Source organism: Cryptomeria japonica, chromosome 5, assembly GCF_030272615.1.
Source record: "Cryptomeria japonica chromosome 5, Sugi_1.0, whole genome shotgun sequence".
Classification (NCBI taxonomy): domain Eukaryota; kingdom Viridiplantae; phylum Streptophyta; class Pinopsida; order Cupressales; family Cupressaceae; genus Cryptomeria; species Cryptomeria japonica.
The window spans coordinates 455,300,232-455,314,875 of NC_081409.1; the positions used below are offsets into that span (position 1 = coordinate 455,300,232).

The following is a 14,644-nucleotide window of genomic DNA, read 5'->3' on the forward strand; positions in this document are numbered from 1 at the left end:
TATTATATAACTATTAATATATATTCAAGTCTATAATAGTTTAAATTTTGAAACTACTTTATTGTATTAATTATAAACTATAGGGGTTCACTCCTTCCATGTCAAAATGCCATCTATAATAGTGCATAATAGTATTAATTTAAAGCTAGTGTACAATAATAATTATATACTTGTTCACATCAGAATTCATGGGTGGGGTGTGCAGAGAGCTTGAGTCATATCGAAGCTGCGATTTAGAAAAGTTTTTCCAGCTACTTCAATACTATCTCATATTGCCCCCACAATTTAGGATGATTGAGGCCCTTTCAAATTTGTTTGATGACCGCCATTGCTCTTCCCACTCCTTCATTTAAGGATTTGCTGAGGTCAGAAAGAAAACTAAGGGACAAAATAACAAACTTTTTTAATGTTTATTCCACATTGACTCTGATTATGTCTAGGATCAACCCTGTTTTTAGGTAATTCAGTAAGTTCACGAGTTTTTATAGCACTTTGCAAGTTTTTACAATAATTTTTTTCACTTTTTTTGACATTTTTGGGGGTTTTTAACAATGATTTAAATCAAAAAATCATTGAAAATTGGGTCAACAATTGGTCAACAATTTTTTCGTGAATCGGGATTTTTTCGGGGAATAAATCAGCTAGCTCCATGATTCAGGATTAATAGAGTATAATCGTGATGTTTTGCAGACTATTGCTTCTATGAATACAACTAAGAATTGAATAGTTGTATAGAAATAAATATATCATATGAATGTAATGGTGAAAACTGCAACCCTGCATTTTTCCCCTTCATTTTGGAACCATTTTGACTAGGTTATCATTCAAGGCTTTATGCAATGACTAATAAGTAATAAGTAATACAAACAGCACATTTCAGAATAAAAATGGCAGATAACCTGAAAGTTAAATTTACCTAATTCCATCTGCTCGCATACCCAAGGACCAGTCCTAATTCCTAGATCATCCATCAGTTATCCTGAGTCAAATACAGAATCATAGAGCTGAACTAGGTGCAGAAATGGCCCATGAAATCAAAATTCACAATTTGGGCCCACACCAACTCCCCCCAGCTAGCCATTATGTGTTGATTTGAGCATGAAATTCATTACCTTGTGTGCTAGGATGTTGTCTTTAAGGACAAACTCTAACTCATCAAATCATCTAGATAGCATCAAGAGCTCTATTTCTGACTTGCATTGTCATATTGAGTGCATATCATAGCATCAGTTTACAGCAGCTTCTTAGGCATCATAGCTTGTCTTTAATCCTCTTCACCAAACCATTGAATTGGATAATAAGGGTTTACCAGAGGATAAACACTCCCAGCTTAACAAGCTCCTAAATAGTGTTCATCGATACCACTCCTTCACATATACCATCAAGGTGAGCAGCTCAGATCTGCAGTCGTAGAATTGTTCATCTAGCATCACACATAGTCCTACTCCTAACAAGTTGGCAAACTGGTTGGCAACCTCTATCACAGCATATCTTCATCAAGTTTCCAGCAAGTACCATTATTTTATTATTTTATTTGCATGCATTTAATAATAATAATAATTTGTTTATAAGATGTCCAGGCAAGAGCATGATCAACTACACAGAAGCATCACTTTGCACATATAGCAATTTTCATTGACTAACATGCTGCACAGAATTGCTTGTAAAAACTTTATCCAACCCATTCATGTTGTAGAGAATCCTCAACACAAACCACATGCATGTCAAGAGAAATTTGCATTCTGTTGATGTCTATAACTCAGCTCTGCAACTGCAAATCATGGACACTCTGCCTCTTCCTCCATTTTATTGTTACCCTTAACTAGTAACCACTTGTTTTGAGTTTTTACTTCTCCTTTAATGTGTTTGCTGTTAATTAAACACAAGTTGTATTCAAAGAAATTTTTAGGATTTTGTTTTTGTTTTCGAGGAATTAATTTTCAGAAACATCATGATTTTTCTGAAATGGAAATGCCCACAAGACGTCCCCTGCTACTAGAGATACCTCTGAACTCTCTGCTACGGGAGACATGCTCCGGTATCCCAGACACACCAAGGAGTAGGAGGCACATCTCCCTACTAACTTGCTAACAGGATCTAAGATTCTGAGTCTTAAAAATTTCTCCCATAACATTTAATGGTTTTACTTTTATCAGCCAACTGCCTACAAAAGCCCTACATTTCTCCATCTTATAAATCCTTATCAGATCTGAAAATCATAGGCTCACATGCATATCAAAGTCTCCCAAGAGAATTACATCTCACAAAGCCAAGGACATAAAGATCCAAGGATAACGATAAAAAAGTGAACTGCACAATTCGTCCAGTGAAACTACTCTATGACTATCTACTAATAGGCAGTATGAATTTTCGGCTTCAGGTTCGAAATTTGTCAAACTTTAAAAAAAGGTATGAAATTCGCAAAAATTCGTTTAAAATTCACAGTATAAGAGGCAGAGATTTTACCGTCGGCAGATGACCAATTTACTGTTGCCGTCGGGAGGTATGGGTGTCAGGAAGGGCTGCAGGTCGACGGTATGCCTGGCCGCCGGTAGGGTTTGTAGCCGAGTTGAAAGAAAAAGGATATAGATTTATAATGTTGCCCGATATAATGTTAACTAAAATGTCTGATATAATGCCTAACTAAAATGCCCGATAAGATTGACCACCTATAACTAAAGCATTTTAGTATAATGTTGTTGCCCGATATAGTGTTTACTAATATTAAACATCTAACATAAATTTTAACTAATAATATTATAAAAGTTGTCAGATTTAACATTTAATATATTAAAAATTAAATATTTTAAATTATTTGATTCAATTTTTTAATTATTTATATATGAAATTTGACAAATTTAAATTACTAGTATACCTATATTCTAAAAAAAAAATAACGTAAAATAATGCCGAGAGATATCACATAATTGTAATGATGCACTCTTTCACTCTCATTAAAGATGTAACAGTTTCATTTACTCAGAGACAAGTGGCAATGATTCTATTTTATTCAGAGTAATAAAATAATACATATAGAGAAACTGAAACATGCATGCATTTACCTGTCATCTACACGTCATTTATTCAAAACCAATTTGTTGTTTACGGATATTTTGATGTCATTGTAGATGCCTCTCGGCATAAAAATATATAAATCAAATTAAACAAATTTAATATTGTTTATTCTGATATTTTTTTGAAATATTATTTATATTTTTTTTAAAATCAAATTTATACAATGCGAATTTAATGGCGAATTTTTTTTTGAATTTTTTCTTCTTACCGAATTTCATCCGAATTTTATTGTTGGCGAATTCGTACTCGAACTTGAACTCGAACATGCTGACTTAGTATACTAGTATGAGACTCAAAATTGTTCAACATGAATCTTTGAAATTAGAGTGTTTTGCACAAGGCAAGCATTACCTTCTAAACCTCTATAAACATGGCAGAAATATGTCCAATAATTAGAGAACAATATTCTGATATTTTTTACATATATTATTTATATTTTTTTTTAAATCAAATTTATACAATGCGAATTTAATGGCGAATTTTTTTTCAAATTTTTTCTTCTTGCCGAATTTCATCCGAATTTTATCGTTGGCGAATTCGAACGTGGTGACTAGGTATACTAGTATGAGACTCAAAATTGTTCAACATGAATCTTTGAAATTAGAGTGTTTTGCTCAAGGCAAGCATTACCTTCTAAACCTCGATAACATGGCAGAAATATGTCCGATTATTAGAGAACAATGTGAAACTAAAGATATTTGGTGACGGCTTGTTTCTTTTTCCATGTGCTAACTTGAAGATCTTGGCAAGAAGAAAAGAGAATCTCTACAGTTTGAAACAGTGATTGAGATAGATAAATGAGGACACAGCTCCACCTTGCAGCATCATAGTGTTTTAGTAGGCCATAGTTTGTTCAATAATTAAAGAACTCAGACTTGGCAATTACTCGGAAGGCCAAAAATAATTAAAAACCACAGGACACAGCAAAAACTCAATAAACTTGTCGAACATTTAAAAAATACATAGTTATAGAATATTCTTCAACAAACCAATTATTATTGAATTTGTAGAACATATTAAGTGATTTCCATCATATATAAATCAAAATTACATATTAATGATGATAAGTATAAAAGATATTAATATAACAATTATTTTCATTGTTTCAATGCTTATAAAGTTATAAAGCATCTATTTGATATTTAACAAAGAGATAAAAAATTTCAAATAATAAATTTAAAGATATAAAAATTATTTTATTTTTAAAATTAAAAATAAAATAAAGAAACTAAATTACACAATTAAATTAAATTATTTTTTGAAAAACTATAGACAATCACTCTTAATTTTATATATGTTATATATTTTACAAATTCAAGAATAAAGCTAATGCTTCATACAATTTCCTGTTTCTATATTTTTACCATGCACCAACAAAAATTCATTCTCCATAAAATAAATTGAGAGTAATCCATAGCACTATTATTAGCGGCAGCCCTACTATGTATGAGTGAGAAAATATAGAAAGGGTAGAACGTGCTGATGGTCCAAGAGAGTCTACGTAAAAATGCCATGCCCTAATCACCTGTCGCGTGCCCTAATCACCTACCGTGTGCCAAACAGAAGTCGAAACGAAGTTAAAACAATTCCTTAATCGCTCATCGCATGCCCTTAATCACTCGCTGTGTGCCCTAATTGCCTGTTGTGTGCCAAACACAGGCCAAAATGAAGTTGAAACACTGTTTAAGGTTTAACTGCAAGACAAAAAACGTCGATCTAGCAATTTACACATGTTATTCACAAAAACGTCACGATTTCTTCAGGTTAGTGACGGGTCATTCATGGTATATTCACCGCGAGTTTTTGAAAAAACACATCAGCGAGTAATCCAACAAGTAATTCGCTGGGTTTGGTGACTCGCAATTTTAGCGACTTGTCTGTGAGTTTTTCATCTATGCTTTGTTCCATCAAGAAAGTGGATTATCACATATTAGAGATTTGTCATTGCTCATAGGATATCCTAAAGTTGTTCTCTGGTCATAATCCTTATTGAGGCACAGCTATGTATCAAAGTTAAAGGAGATTGTTTTTCAATTTCAAAGCAATAGTTTATCGTGCAGGTTTTGGAAACTAATAATCAAATAGTTATTTTTTAAATAATATGCCTTCTCTGATGATAGATTCTCAGCTCTTAGCTGCTATGGGATGTTGTCCTTTGTCTGACCTCCAACTCTAATTTTAAACCATGACTTATCCTTGTTTCTATTCTTGAAGTCAAGCTTGGAATGTTGCCTCAATAATTGGTAGGGTTTTAGAACTTCCCAATACAACCTAAACTCATCGCTGCTCTGGAGTTACAGTCACAGGCTAGATCCCTTCTGATCTTTTTCTGAACTGATCATTGTGCCTGTAACCTCCATTATGTTTATTCAAGTTTATGGATGACAGTTTCCATCTCATCAAGTTTGCTGTAAATGTGGAGGCATCTGGGGCATGCTGCAGGCATTAAAATCTGATCTGGAAACATGCAGAAACTGCAGGCTTTAGCATCAGATGTGAAAAGGATATTTTGCTTGTTAGGTTACTGACTAAATTTATAGAAAAAATGCATTCTATTCTTGATAGCTTATAAAAAGCACTCATTACAACATCATAAGTCAAACAAGATTTGCAATTGTTCTTCAATAAAGTTGAAGTTCAAAAATGTGTAGTCTTGTCAAAACAAGTACATCTCTAACAAGTTGGGTGAAAAAATCAAATTAATGGAAGTGGAAGTGGGGCTCTTAAAGAAGAAAAAGCTACAATTGAAAATATGGATTAAACACATAAAAATCAAATCTTCTATCAAATTAATGTAAGTGGAAGTGGGGATCTTAAAGAAGAGAAAGCTGCACTTGAAAATTTGGATTAAACACAGGTAAAAATGAACATTTTAATCAATCAATGATTACTTGCCAGCAATAAAATAGGAGACCAATGCAAGAAAACCACATAAGGTGTGATCCCAGAATTCCACGTGTATATAAGCTTCCAAGCAGTTAGATTTTCGCCAGTCCCCTCTGTGTGATTAGTTAGATTTTTGCCAGTCTACTTTGTAATAAAAATGAACATGAAAATTGCACATCAATATTTAGTTTTACTGATCTTTTCCCCATATTGCAGCAATAGATATAACCCTTTGATGGTTCCAGTTGCCATGGAGGAAGCATAAAGGGTTTTTATGATATAAAGAATGATAGCATTCTTGTACTCAACAGTTTAGCTGCAAGCTTTGAGAAATTCAAAAGAAAAGATGATTAAATCTTTTGTTATCTTATTGCAATGAAGAAATTCAAATGCCTTAATGTCTCTAGTCAAATTTCCCTTTGTGATACAGTTTCCAAATCATAGACCACAACATTGAGCAAACTCTTTCTGGACCTAATGAAAAGAGAGAAAGCACTATTTCAAAAGGTAAATATACATTCCTAACTACCTTGCCAATACTCATCATCAAAAAGTCACGCTCTCAACACCCGACAGCTAAAACTTTTCAATATATCAAATGGATCCTCTCCAACAAAACTTTGCTGCATTTTGACATTTTGTCAGATTTCTAAAATTGTGGTTGAAACTGTAATTCCTCACCTTAAGTCACACAGAGGTCTGGAACAATAGGAGTACCTGTCTCATTATCAGTCTATTTAACAGTAGAAACCCTTGATAGAGCCCTACAAGCTACAAGAGCATTCAAAACCCATGTAGATTGGAAGATTCTTCAAAAGAAGACTTTGATTTCCACTTTGATTTGTTAAAATTTTGCAACTAGTCTGCAAATAGAGGCAGCAAGAAAAAAGAAGAGGAATTCTGCATGCATGTGTTGTTATTCTTCCTAAAAAGGGGATATTGGTCATCAAATTAACATCCATCCTTTCAACCAAATATCTATGAATACCAGATTCAAGGAGTATGTAGAAAAGATTAATGACTTTCCTCTGCCAGCACATCACACCAATTGAAATTTGCTCCCTAGTAAAGTGCCAATTTATCTCTTTTTCTGAGCGCTTGGAGTTATTAATCACCTTTTAAGTTTAAAATTTAAATTATATAGAGAAATTCCCTATGGCAAAGGGCTAATGATCACAATAACCTGCCTCTCTCAGCTTTGAAGCATGTGCAAGACAGAGGCAACCAAGAGTGCAAGTTTAAAGAAGAATGGCAAAAGTCACAAAAAAGTGTTAGAAATGCTTTGTCAATTTGTAATTTAATTTCCTTCACATTTTTTCTTAACTTCTGGTAAATGGCTAGTGATCACAATAATCTGCCTCTGTTAGCTTGGAGTCCATGTGCAGGTCATAAGAAACCAAGAATGCAACCAAGAGGGAAAATGGAAAAATAACAGAAAATGTCAGAAATGCTTATCAAAATGAAATTTTTCTTCCATCTCAACATTTTCTTAGTATCTGATTATTTCCTGTCTTCATAATCTTCCCCAAAAACCCTTGTTAATTTTCTCTGGTCTTCATTTTAACACAACAACAATTGAGTAGAGGATTATCTAGTACTCCTGCTGTATTGCAAGAAATTTGTGGAAACCCTTCAATCTTCTAGCCTAAGTGGCCATTTTAATAGACTGCGATTTATTTTGGCAAAGGATGCATACAAACTGGATCTGACAAGGATTTCTGACAAATTTGATTGCAAGTGGCAATACAGTAAAAAACAAATTGTCCATGGTATGAACCATGGAACCAATTGCATTTTATGGTCTATTTGGTTGAAATGAAATAAATACATTATGCGATTTGGTTGAAAAGAAATTAATAAACTATAAGGTACCTTAAATCCTATCACAAGAATATGGCTAATAATTTTAAGCCATTCAGATACAAAGAATGAAGCAGCGAGGGGAGACTCAAGGTTAGGGTCAATGGAGATAAAAGGTCTCAAGAAATTTTCTGACCTAAAAAGGAAATAGTGAAAAAGCAAAAGATACAACATCCATGAGTTTCATACATTACATTCCACAACATTTTGCTGTCATCAAGATTTACTTTCATGGAGATTCCTAATAAAATCCAGAGGCTTATGAAGCGGATGAAATTCTAGGGAATGTATCTGGAAAGGTGTTAGGCTTTATGTGATGGACCTGGGTACCAAACATTATAATGTTGCAGAAAGGGAGGTTATGGTTGCCATCTCAAAATGGCCATTGATTGAAATCTCATAAGCATGGCTGCATGACAGTTATAAAAGATTTTAACTTTCATCAAAGGGACTTACAATAAGAATTTCTTATAGCGGTGGATTCAAGCTTTTATTAAAAAATATTTCCATATCCAATTTCATCGTTGCCAAATGAACCATGGAAAGACAAGATTTGTTAGGAAAATTAGTCTCAGAGAGGCCAACAGTTTAGGATTTATCAAAAGCACCTTCTTTTCATCTGGTAGAACACGAGAAATGCTTCTATATCAGAGACGAGTGAACATGGTAAAACAAATCTATAGTGTGGTCTGAATATAGCATCTTACAAAAATGACAAAGCAAGAAATGAAAGTTTTTGTGCCCATTATATGGAATTGCACATTGAGCTGCAAATAACACACACTAAAACATTCAGGTAGTTGAAAATTATGTATTATGTCCTTTCTTTTTAACATTATTACCAATCATATCAAAAGAATCCAACAAAAAAATTGTATATAATTTGCAAACTTACCTCGAATCTCAAAGTTTCACCTCTTCGCATAAGTTCCAATACATTCCGAATCTGTTGAGAAAGATGGCATCAATGCACGTGTACTTTTAAGGAAAGCAATCCAAAAAACAAAATGTCTATCTATCAACTTCTCAGTAACACATTTGGGAAAAACTTTCTTCCAGTAGTGGAAATACATAGAGCCAAAAAAGAGTAAAAAATGTGTACTGACAACAGTCTCAAAAGATACACAAAATGCTGGAGGACCTCACCTGATGTTCTTCTCAATATGACCAATTGCATACTATTTAAGTAGAGAAGCAAATGCATATAACAAAACACCATCTAGCAGAGCAACCTTAAGGTATATATGTTCAGCAAATTACTAACATGGCAAACAACCATTTACACATAACAACCTGAAAGTTCATATCCATCTAGTCCTAGACATACAAGACTTCAAAGATGCTGAAACTTGCAGAAAAGAACACAGTGGACTTGCAGGTCAATCAAACAAGCCAAATGAAATATAGGAATTGAAGACAGTTCGCCTAAAAGCCAGAGAACTTCAAAAGACTCATTTGTGATAACCAAAACATTATAAGTTCATATCCATCTCCATCCTAGACATACAAGACTTTAAAGATGCTGAAACTTGGAAGCTATTCACAAAAAAAGGGATGAAGAGAATAAGATGGAATTGTAGCTCAAGCAAACAAGCTATAAGAAATAAAGTTAAAAAAGACAGTTTGAATAAACGCCAGAGAAATTCAGCAGGCTCCTTTGTAATAACCAAAAAATTATATTATAACCTCCAACATCAAATGCAGCACACTATTGTACTACCAATCTATCAGCTGGACAAAGAGGATGGTACTTTGTAATCTGCGTCTCAATAAGAGATGCAATGCTAGCTTCTCTAAAGGTTGCCCCCATCTAACTAAATATTGCATGCATTTTATGAGATTTGAATAAATCCATATTTTAATCAGAAACATGTGATTCTGGCAAGCAAATTTTAAAAAAATAACAAAGTTTTTCCCAGCAAATTGCCCATAACAGACATATCCATGCTGTTTCTAGCAGGGTGCCCATTGCAGCATAATTCATGATCAATTCAATGACCTCAAACTGCCACAATGAAAATGCTTTATAATAGACAAATGCAATAGCAAAAAGAACCAAGAGTCCAAAATTTTGAAAACTTAAAAGCAAAAGAAGGTATACCTAAATGGCAACTAATGATTAATTAATATGGAAAATCGCCTCAATATAACATTATATACAATGTCTGTACTATGAATACCTGTACGTTTTGGTCAGTTTGGTCACATTTATATAACTGCATGTATATGTATAGTTCAAATATACATAAAAGGAATAGGGTTAAATCCTATTCAACTTCCTCTGCAGAATCCACTAACTGAAGCTTTTGCAAGCCAACATTTTCTCTTTAAGGCAATACTTATTAGCATTCTCAGTAATAGAAGAATAATGAATAAAGAGAACTGTTAAGATAATACATTATTTCATAAGCAAAGCTTTATCTAGAAATTCCAGAGAAAATCACAAACCTCAGACATTAATCTGTTGCGTCCATCACCTTCAGCTGTTAATGCTTGCAGTGATCCAAAAGGAACACCTAATATTCCATCACCCTGTCGATCCATCAATATTGCTGGTCTAATATATTGTTGGCCTTGGGAACCAGCTCGTGGGAGAAGATTATCTGATGAGGAAGAGAAATTAACAGTTCGAGAAGGATGAATATGACCACTTTGAGAAGATCTGCTAATAGAAGATGACCCAGACCCTTGAACACCACCAGCACTCCTCCTAAGTGCTTGTGTTAAAGGGACGTGCTGTGGGTCCCAAGGCATGACCGGTGCAGGATGTATCATTGAAGCATGGTTCCGAGGTTCATTTGTGTTTCGACTTATCGGAGGCCAACTTCCAGAATCATGGTTTGCCGGCCTAGTTTCTGTTCCTGCAGAAAGCCAAGCATTATTTGTATTTCCCATCCTCATGTTCCTTGAGCTTGTTTCCTCCTGCATAGAAGATGAAGGTTCCCTCACAGGACCAGACATTGGGTTGCCTGCTCTTGGCAGAGAAGAATTATCATTTCTTCCAAGTGAGTGCAAACTCCTTGGAATACTAGAGGATGAACGAAACATATTGGGCTGGCGCAGTGGACCAACACTACCAGCTGCTGCTGAACCTGTATCTGCAGACAAGGTTCCAGAGAGTACATGTCTAGAATGAGAAGAATGAGGTTGTAATTCTGGCAGAGCTCTTCCAGCATTCCCCACAGGCCATATTTGAGGAAAATTTGCTTCTGGATGGTGTGAACTAAATCTCAGTCTAACATTTCTTTGTGTACCATCTGGTTGCCCAGCCATTGAAAATCCACACCTATAATCAGAGGTAACATCATTTAAACCAGCCCCAGGCCTGGTTATAGCAGGTTCTTCCACTGGCCTTTCATCAGGAACTGGAAGTGTTGCTGTAGCAACAGGGACAGAAATACTTAAACCATTAGCCATGTTTGGCCTTCCAGGAATTGTAAACCTAAGATTGGCTTCATCCCACTGAGAAGATGGATTGGGATCCAAAGATGGACCCGAAATATTTTCTGTCTTTCTCTTACAGAAAACTCTTCTGCCTTCCATGATACGATTTGTTCGACCATTACTGCTTTCTGCTAAACATGCCACCCCACTGTTACCAGCAAAAGTCATTTGCTCTGGGTCAGGTCCAACTAATACAGTTGAATGAGGAAATGAGCTCGGATCCATGTATGACCCAACAGGTGTTTGGTTAGCAATGAAATTAAACGAATTCGCATCTGATGTTGGTCCATAACTACAGCTCGGGCGGAGATGCAAGCAGTCATCCATAAGAGAATTATTCAGGATATTCATGGTACCATTTTCTGATGAAAGGATATTTGTGTCAAGCAATTGCCTTCCATCAACCATTGAAGTTGGCTGCATATTTGAAACAGGATTCCAGCCAATAGACATTTTATCTTCAACAGTACAACTCTGACCAGCTGCATTCTCAGAATCACTGGCACTTCCAGAGGCCCACCTGTTGACAAAAGAACCACTGCTAGTGTGGCTTCCCATGTTCCGAAAACTACAATTTGAACCATTCCCGGAAACCTGATAATCTGGTACATTTGGAGCAGCCATGATATTTATTCGGTCATCCTGATAAATATGTGAATCAATATTCATGTTGTTTTGGTCGGACATGTTTGCTAAATCAAAGTTTTCTGGTATAGGCTGTATCGTGTTTCTTTGGCCTTGCATTATACCTTATAGCAGTCTTATCCCAGTTCAAACAGTAAGCCACAGAATATGTTGCTGTTATAACAAATCTGCTATTAAATATAGCTCAACATTCACCTATGTCAATCATCTGAAAATTCCAAAGGGCATTACTCTTTGTTAAATTATAGCAGTATCATAGCAATCATTGATTGTCGTCAATTAGCTTTTGCAAAATAATAACGTAACAAACATTCATATTATTAAACATTCTAAATCGGAATAAGCTCAAAGAAAAATCTCCAAGATATTCAGCATAGGATATAGATAAAATTACTTACAATATTTAGAATAGAACCAACTTTCATTTGCCACTTTCCACAACCCAGCTCATCTACATAGAGAAGGCTAAAGTTAAAAGAAAGTAAGATCGCCAATCTAAAAAGTATGGAAAACTGCGAAAACATTAAAAAATCATTAAATATCTGAAATTGTCCATGAAGTTTTAGTAGCAGAAAAAGCTTACTGTATATTGTGAGCCTAAAACAACACAAGCTATGTATATTTTAAATGTCATTCCCAACTCCTCTTCTGCCGAACTCTTACAACATTTATAATTACCATTGAAACTGAGCTGCATGCTATTTCCAACTTTAAGACACAAATATTACAGCTTAAACTACCTGAAGGCCAACAAACGTAGAGTAAAAGAACAAAAAAGAAATCCTAGAACTGTATAACAACACAAATAACTTCAATATCTATATGCAATTATCAATGTTCCACGGAGTTTCGTGGACGGGGGGATGCGGAAAGGGCCTAAATTTGGGGACAGCGGAGGATGGTGGCAGGGGGGGCTAGATGGGGTGGGGCAAATACATATAGTACTTGAAGAATTAGTTATAAAAAGATGTGTAAGGAATAAGTATAAGAACTGTAAATGAAACAGGCCGATATTTGAAACTAAGGGATAAGTATTATGTAGATTTTTATGATCACAATTCATCATTGGCCTATTACTTGCTTAGATTTATAGTTTCATTAGGGTTTGGAGGCAACACCAAAACGAGGTTGAACAGTTGAGAGTAGCACCCCTTGCAGGAGTTAGGGGCTGAGAGAGAGATGTAGAGAGATAGATCTAGATCTAGGGGGAGAGAGAAGAGAGTGAGATAGAAAGAGGTAGAGAAAGGGGATACAGGAAGAGTGATGGGGAGAGAGATAGGTCTAGGGTTCACCGGAGATAAAGAGAGTGAACAAATGCTGATAGGAGCCTGCTGATTATTGAAATTTGACAAGTCTGAAAATTTATATATCTTCTAAAACCTAAAATCTGCATTATAACTCCTAGAGATCTGAAACCACTCTCAAACATCCCGATGTTATATCTCATGTGTATATTCTGATGAAGAGAATGAAACTGACTTGAAGACAAGGATTCCACTTTCACCATTTTTTTTTTTAAATTTAATTTTTCTCACATCCCAAGATAGGAGCCTTCCAGCTGTCCCTGAGACGCTCGAGGGATGCCTTGACACCCTTGAAACACGGGTTGGGAGGAACTCTAGGATGTCCAGGCGGTGGTGGTGTGACTCCCCATACCTGTCCTCGCATCTTGGAGACATCCCCACTCTGGAAACACGGGTTGGGAGGAACGTGTCCCCATGGTTAACTAGGAATTATTTAAATGCAAATAGCATTGTAGGATGTATAATCATGCTTGTAATGGCAAATGTATTAAACATGAATCAACTGCCAACAAACAAGAGCTAAGCAACATACTAGAAGAAAAGAAATAACAATTCAAACGAAATCCTTGATTGATTAATACCTAAGCTGCTGAATCAGTTATAGGTACAGTACACCAGCACGGCAATTTTTTTGTAGGGATTGGGTATGTTTGGGTACATTCATACAAAAAACATATAAAAATTATTCATATATATGTCAAAAATTAAATATATTAATTATAAATATTAATATTTAATAATAATGTACAACTCATGCACGTTTTTAATTTATAATTTTTAAATCTTATTTTCTTATTAATTTATAATTTTATCATATAATTATTAATATATAATTAGATAAATAATATACTTATATAATATATACTAGTTTATATAATTATTAATTTATACTTTTTTTCAGATCCGTAAGCTGTGGGCTGAGGCCCACACCCTTTTATTAAATCATAAAAAATTACAAGAAACAACTTGCTTGCCACACAGGAAGCAAAGAAGCAGAAGAGAAAGGTAACTTAGAAGAAAACCTAAAAAGAGAAGCGTAAAGAGAACTACATGGAAGAGAAAAAACTCAAATCCACAAGAGAAAACAGCTACAAGAAGAAAACAACTAAAGGCTCCAAGCCAAAACAATACCATACTCTTTTATTATTCCTAGAAAGTTCAGCATCCATAGTCCACTAGGAACCCTCCTCAACAACTTCCTTGCCTTCAATGCAAAGTTTTTCATCCTCAAAATTCCTCCCCTTTGTCTTCTATGAAGCACCACGATCAAAATAATCAAGATTCATATCATCCAAATCCTCCATAAAAGATAAGGTGCCTTTCCACTCAAAACCATTCTCCTCTACCTCGGATGGAGTTTTTGTAATATTATCATGGACAGGAATAACAAGAGGCAAAGAGTCAAAAGGCAGCACTGGAGGTAAAGACTC

General features: G+C 34.9%; 1 protein-coding gene across 2 annotated transcripts in view; it reads right to left on the minus strand.

Moving 5' to 3' along the window:
- Positions 1–14,644, minus strand: part of LOC131060838 (probable E3 ubiquitin-protein ligase RHG1A) — a 32,252-nt gene that overhangs the window by 4,050 nt on the left and 13,558 nt on the right. For both annotated transcript variants that reach the window (XM_057994256.2, XM_057994262.2), the window contains 3 exons: positions 12,309–12,361; positions 10,270–12,118; positions 8,717–8,767 (listed from right to left, as the gene is read on the minus strand). In XM_057994256.2, coding sequence (XP_057850239.1) covers positions 8,717–8,767; positions 10,270–12,009 — 1,791 coding nt within the window. In that variant the 5' untranslated portion in view covers positions 12,010–12,118; positions 12,309–12,361. The remainder of the gene's footprint in view (positions 1–8,716; positions 8,768–10,269; positions 12,119–12,308; positions 12,362–14,644) is intronic.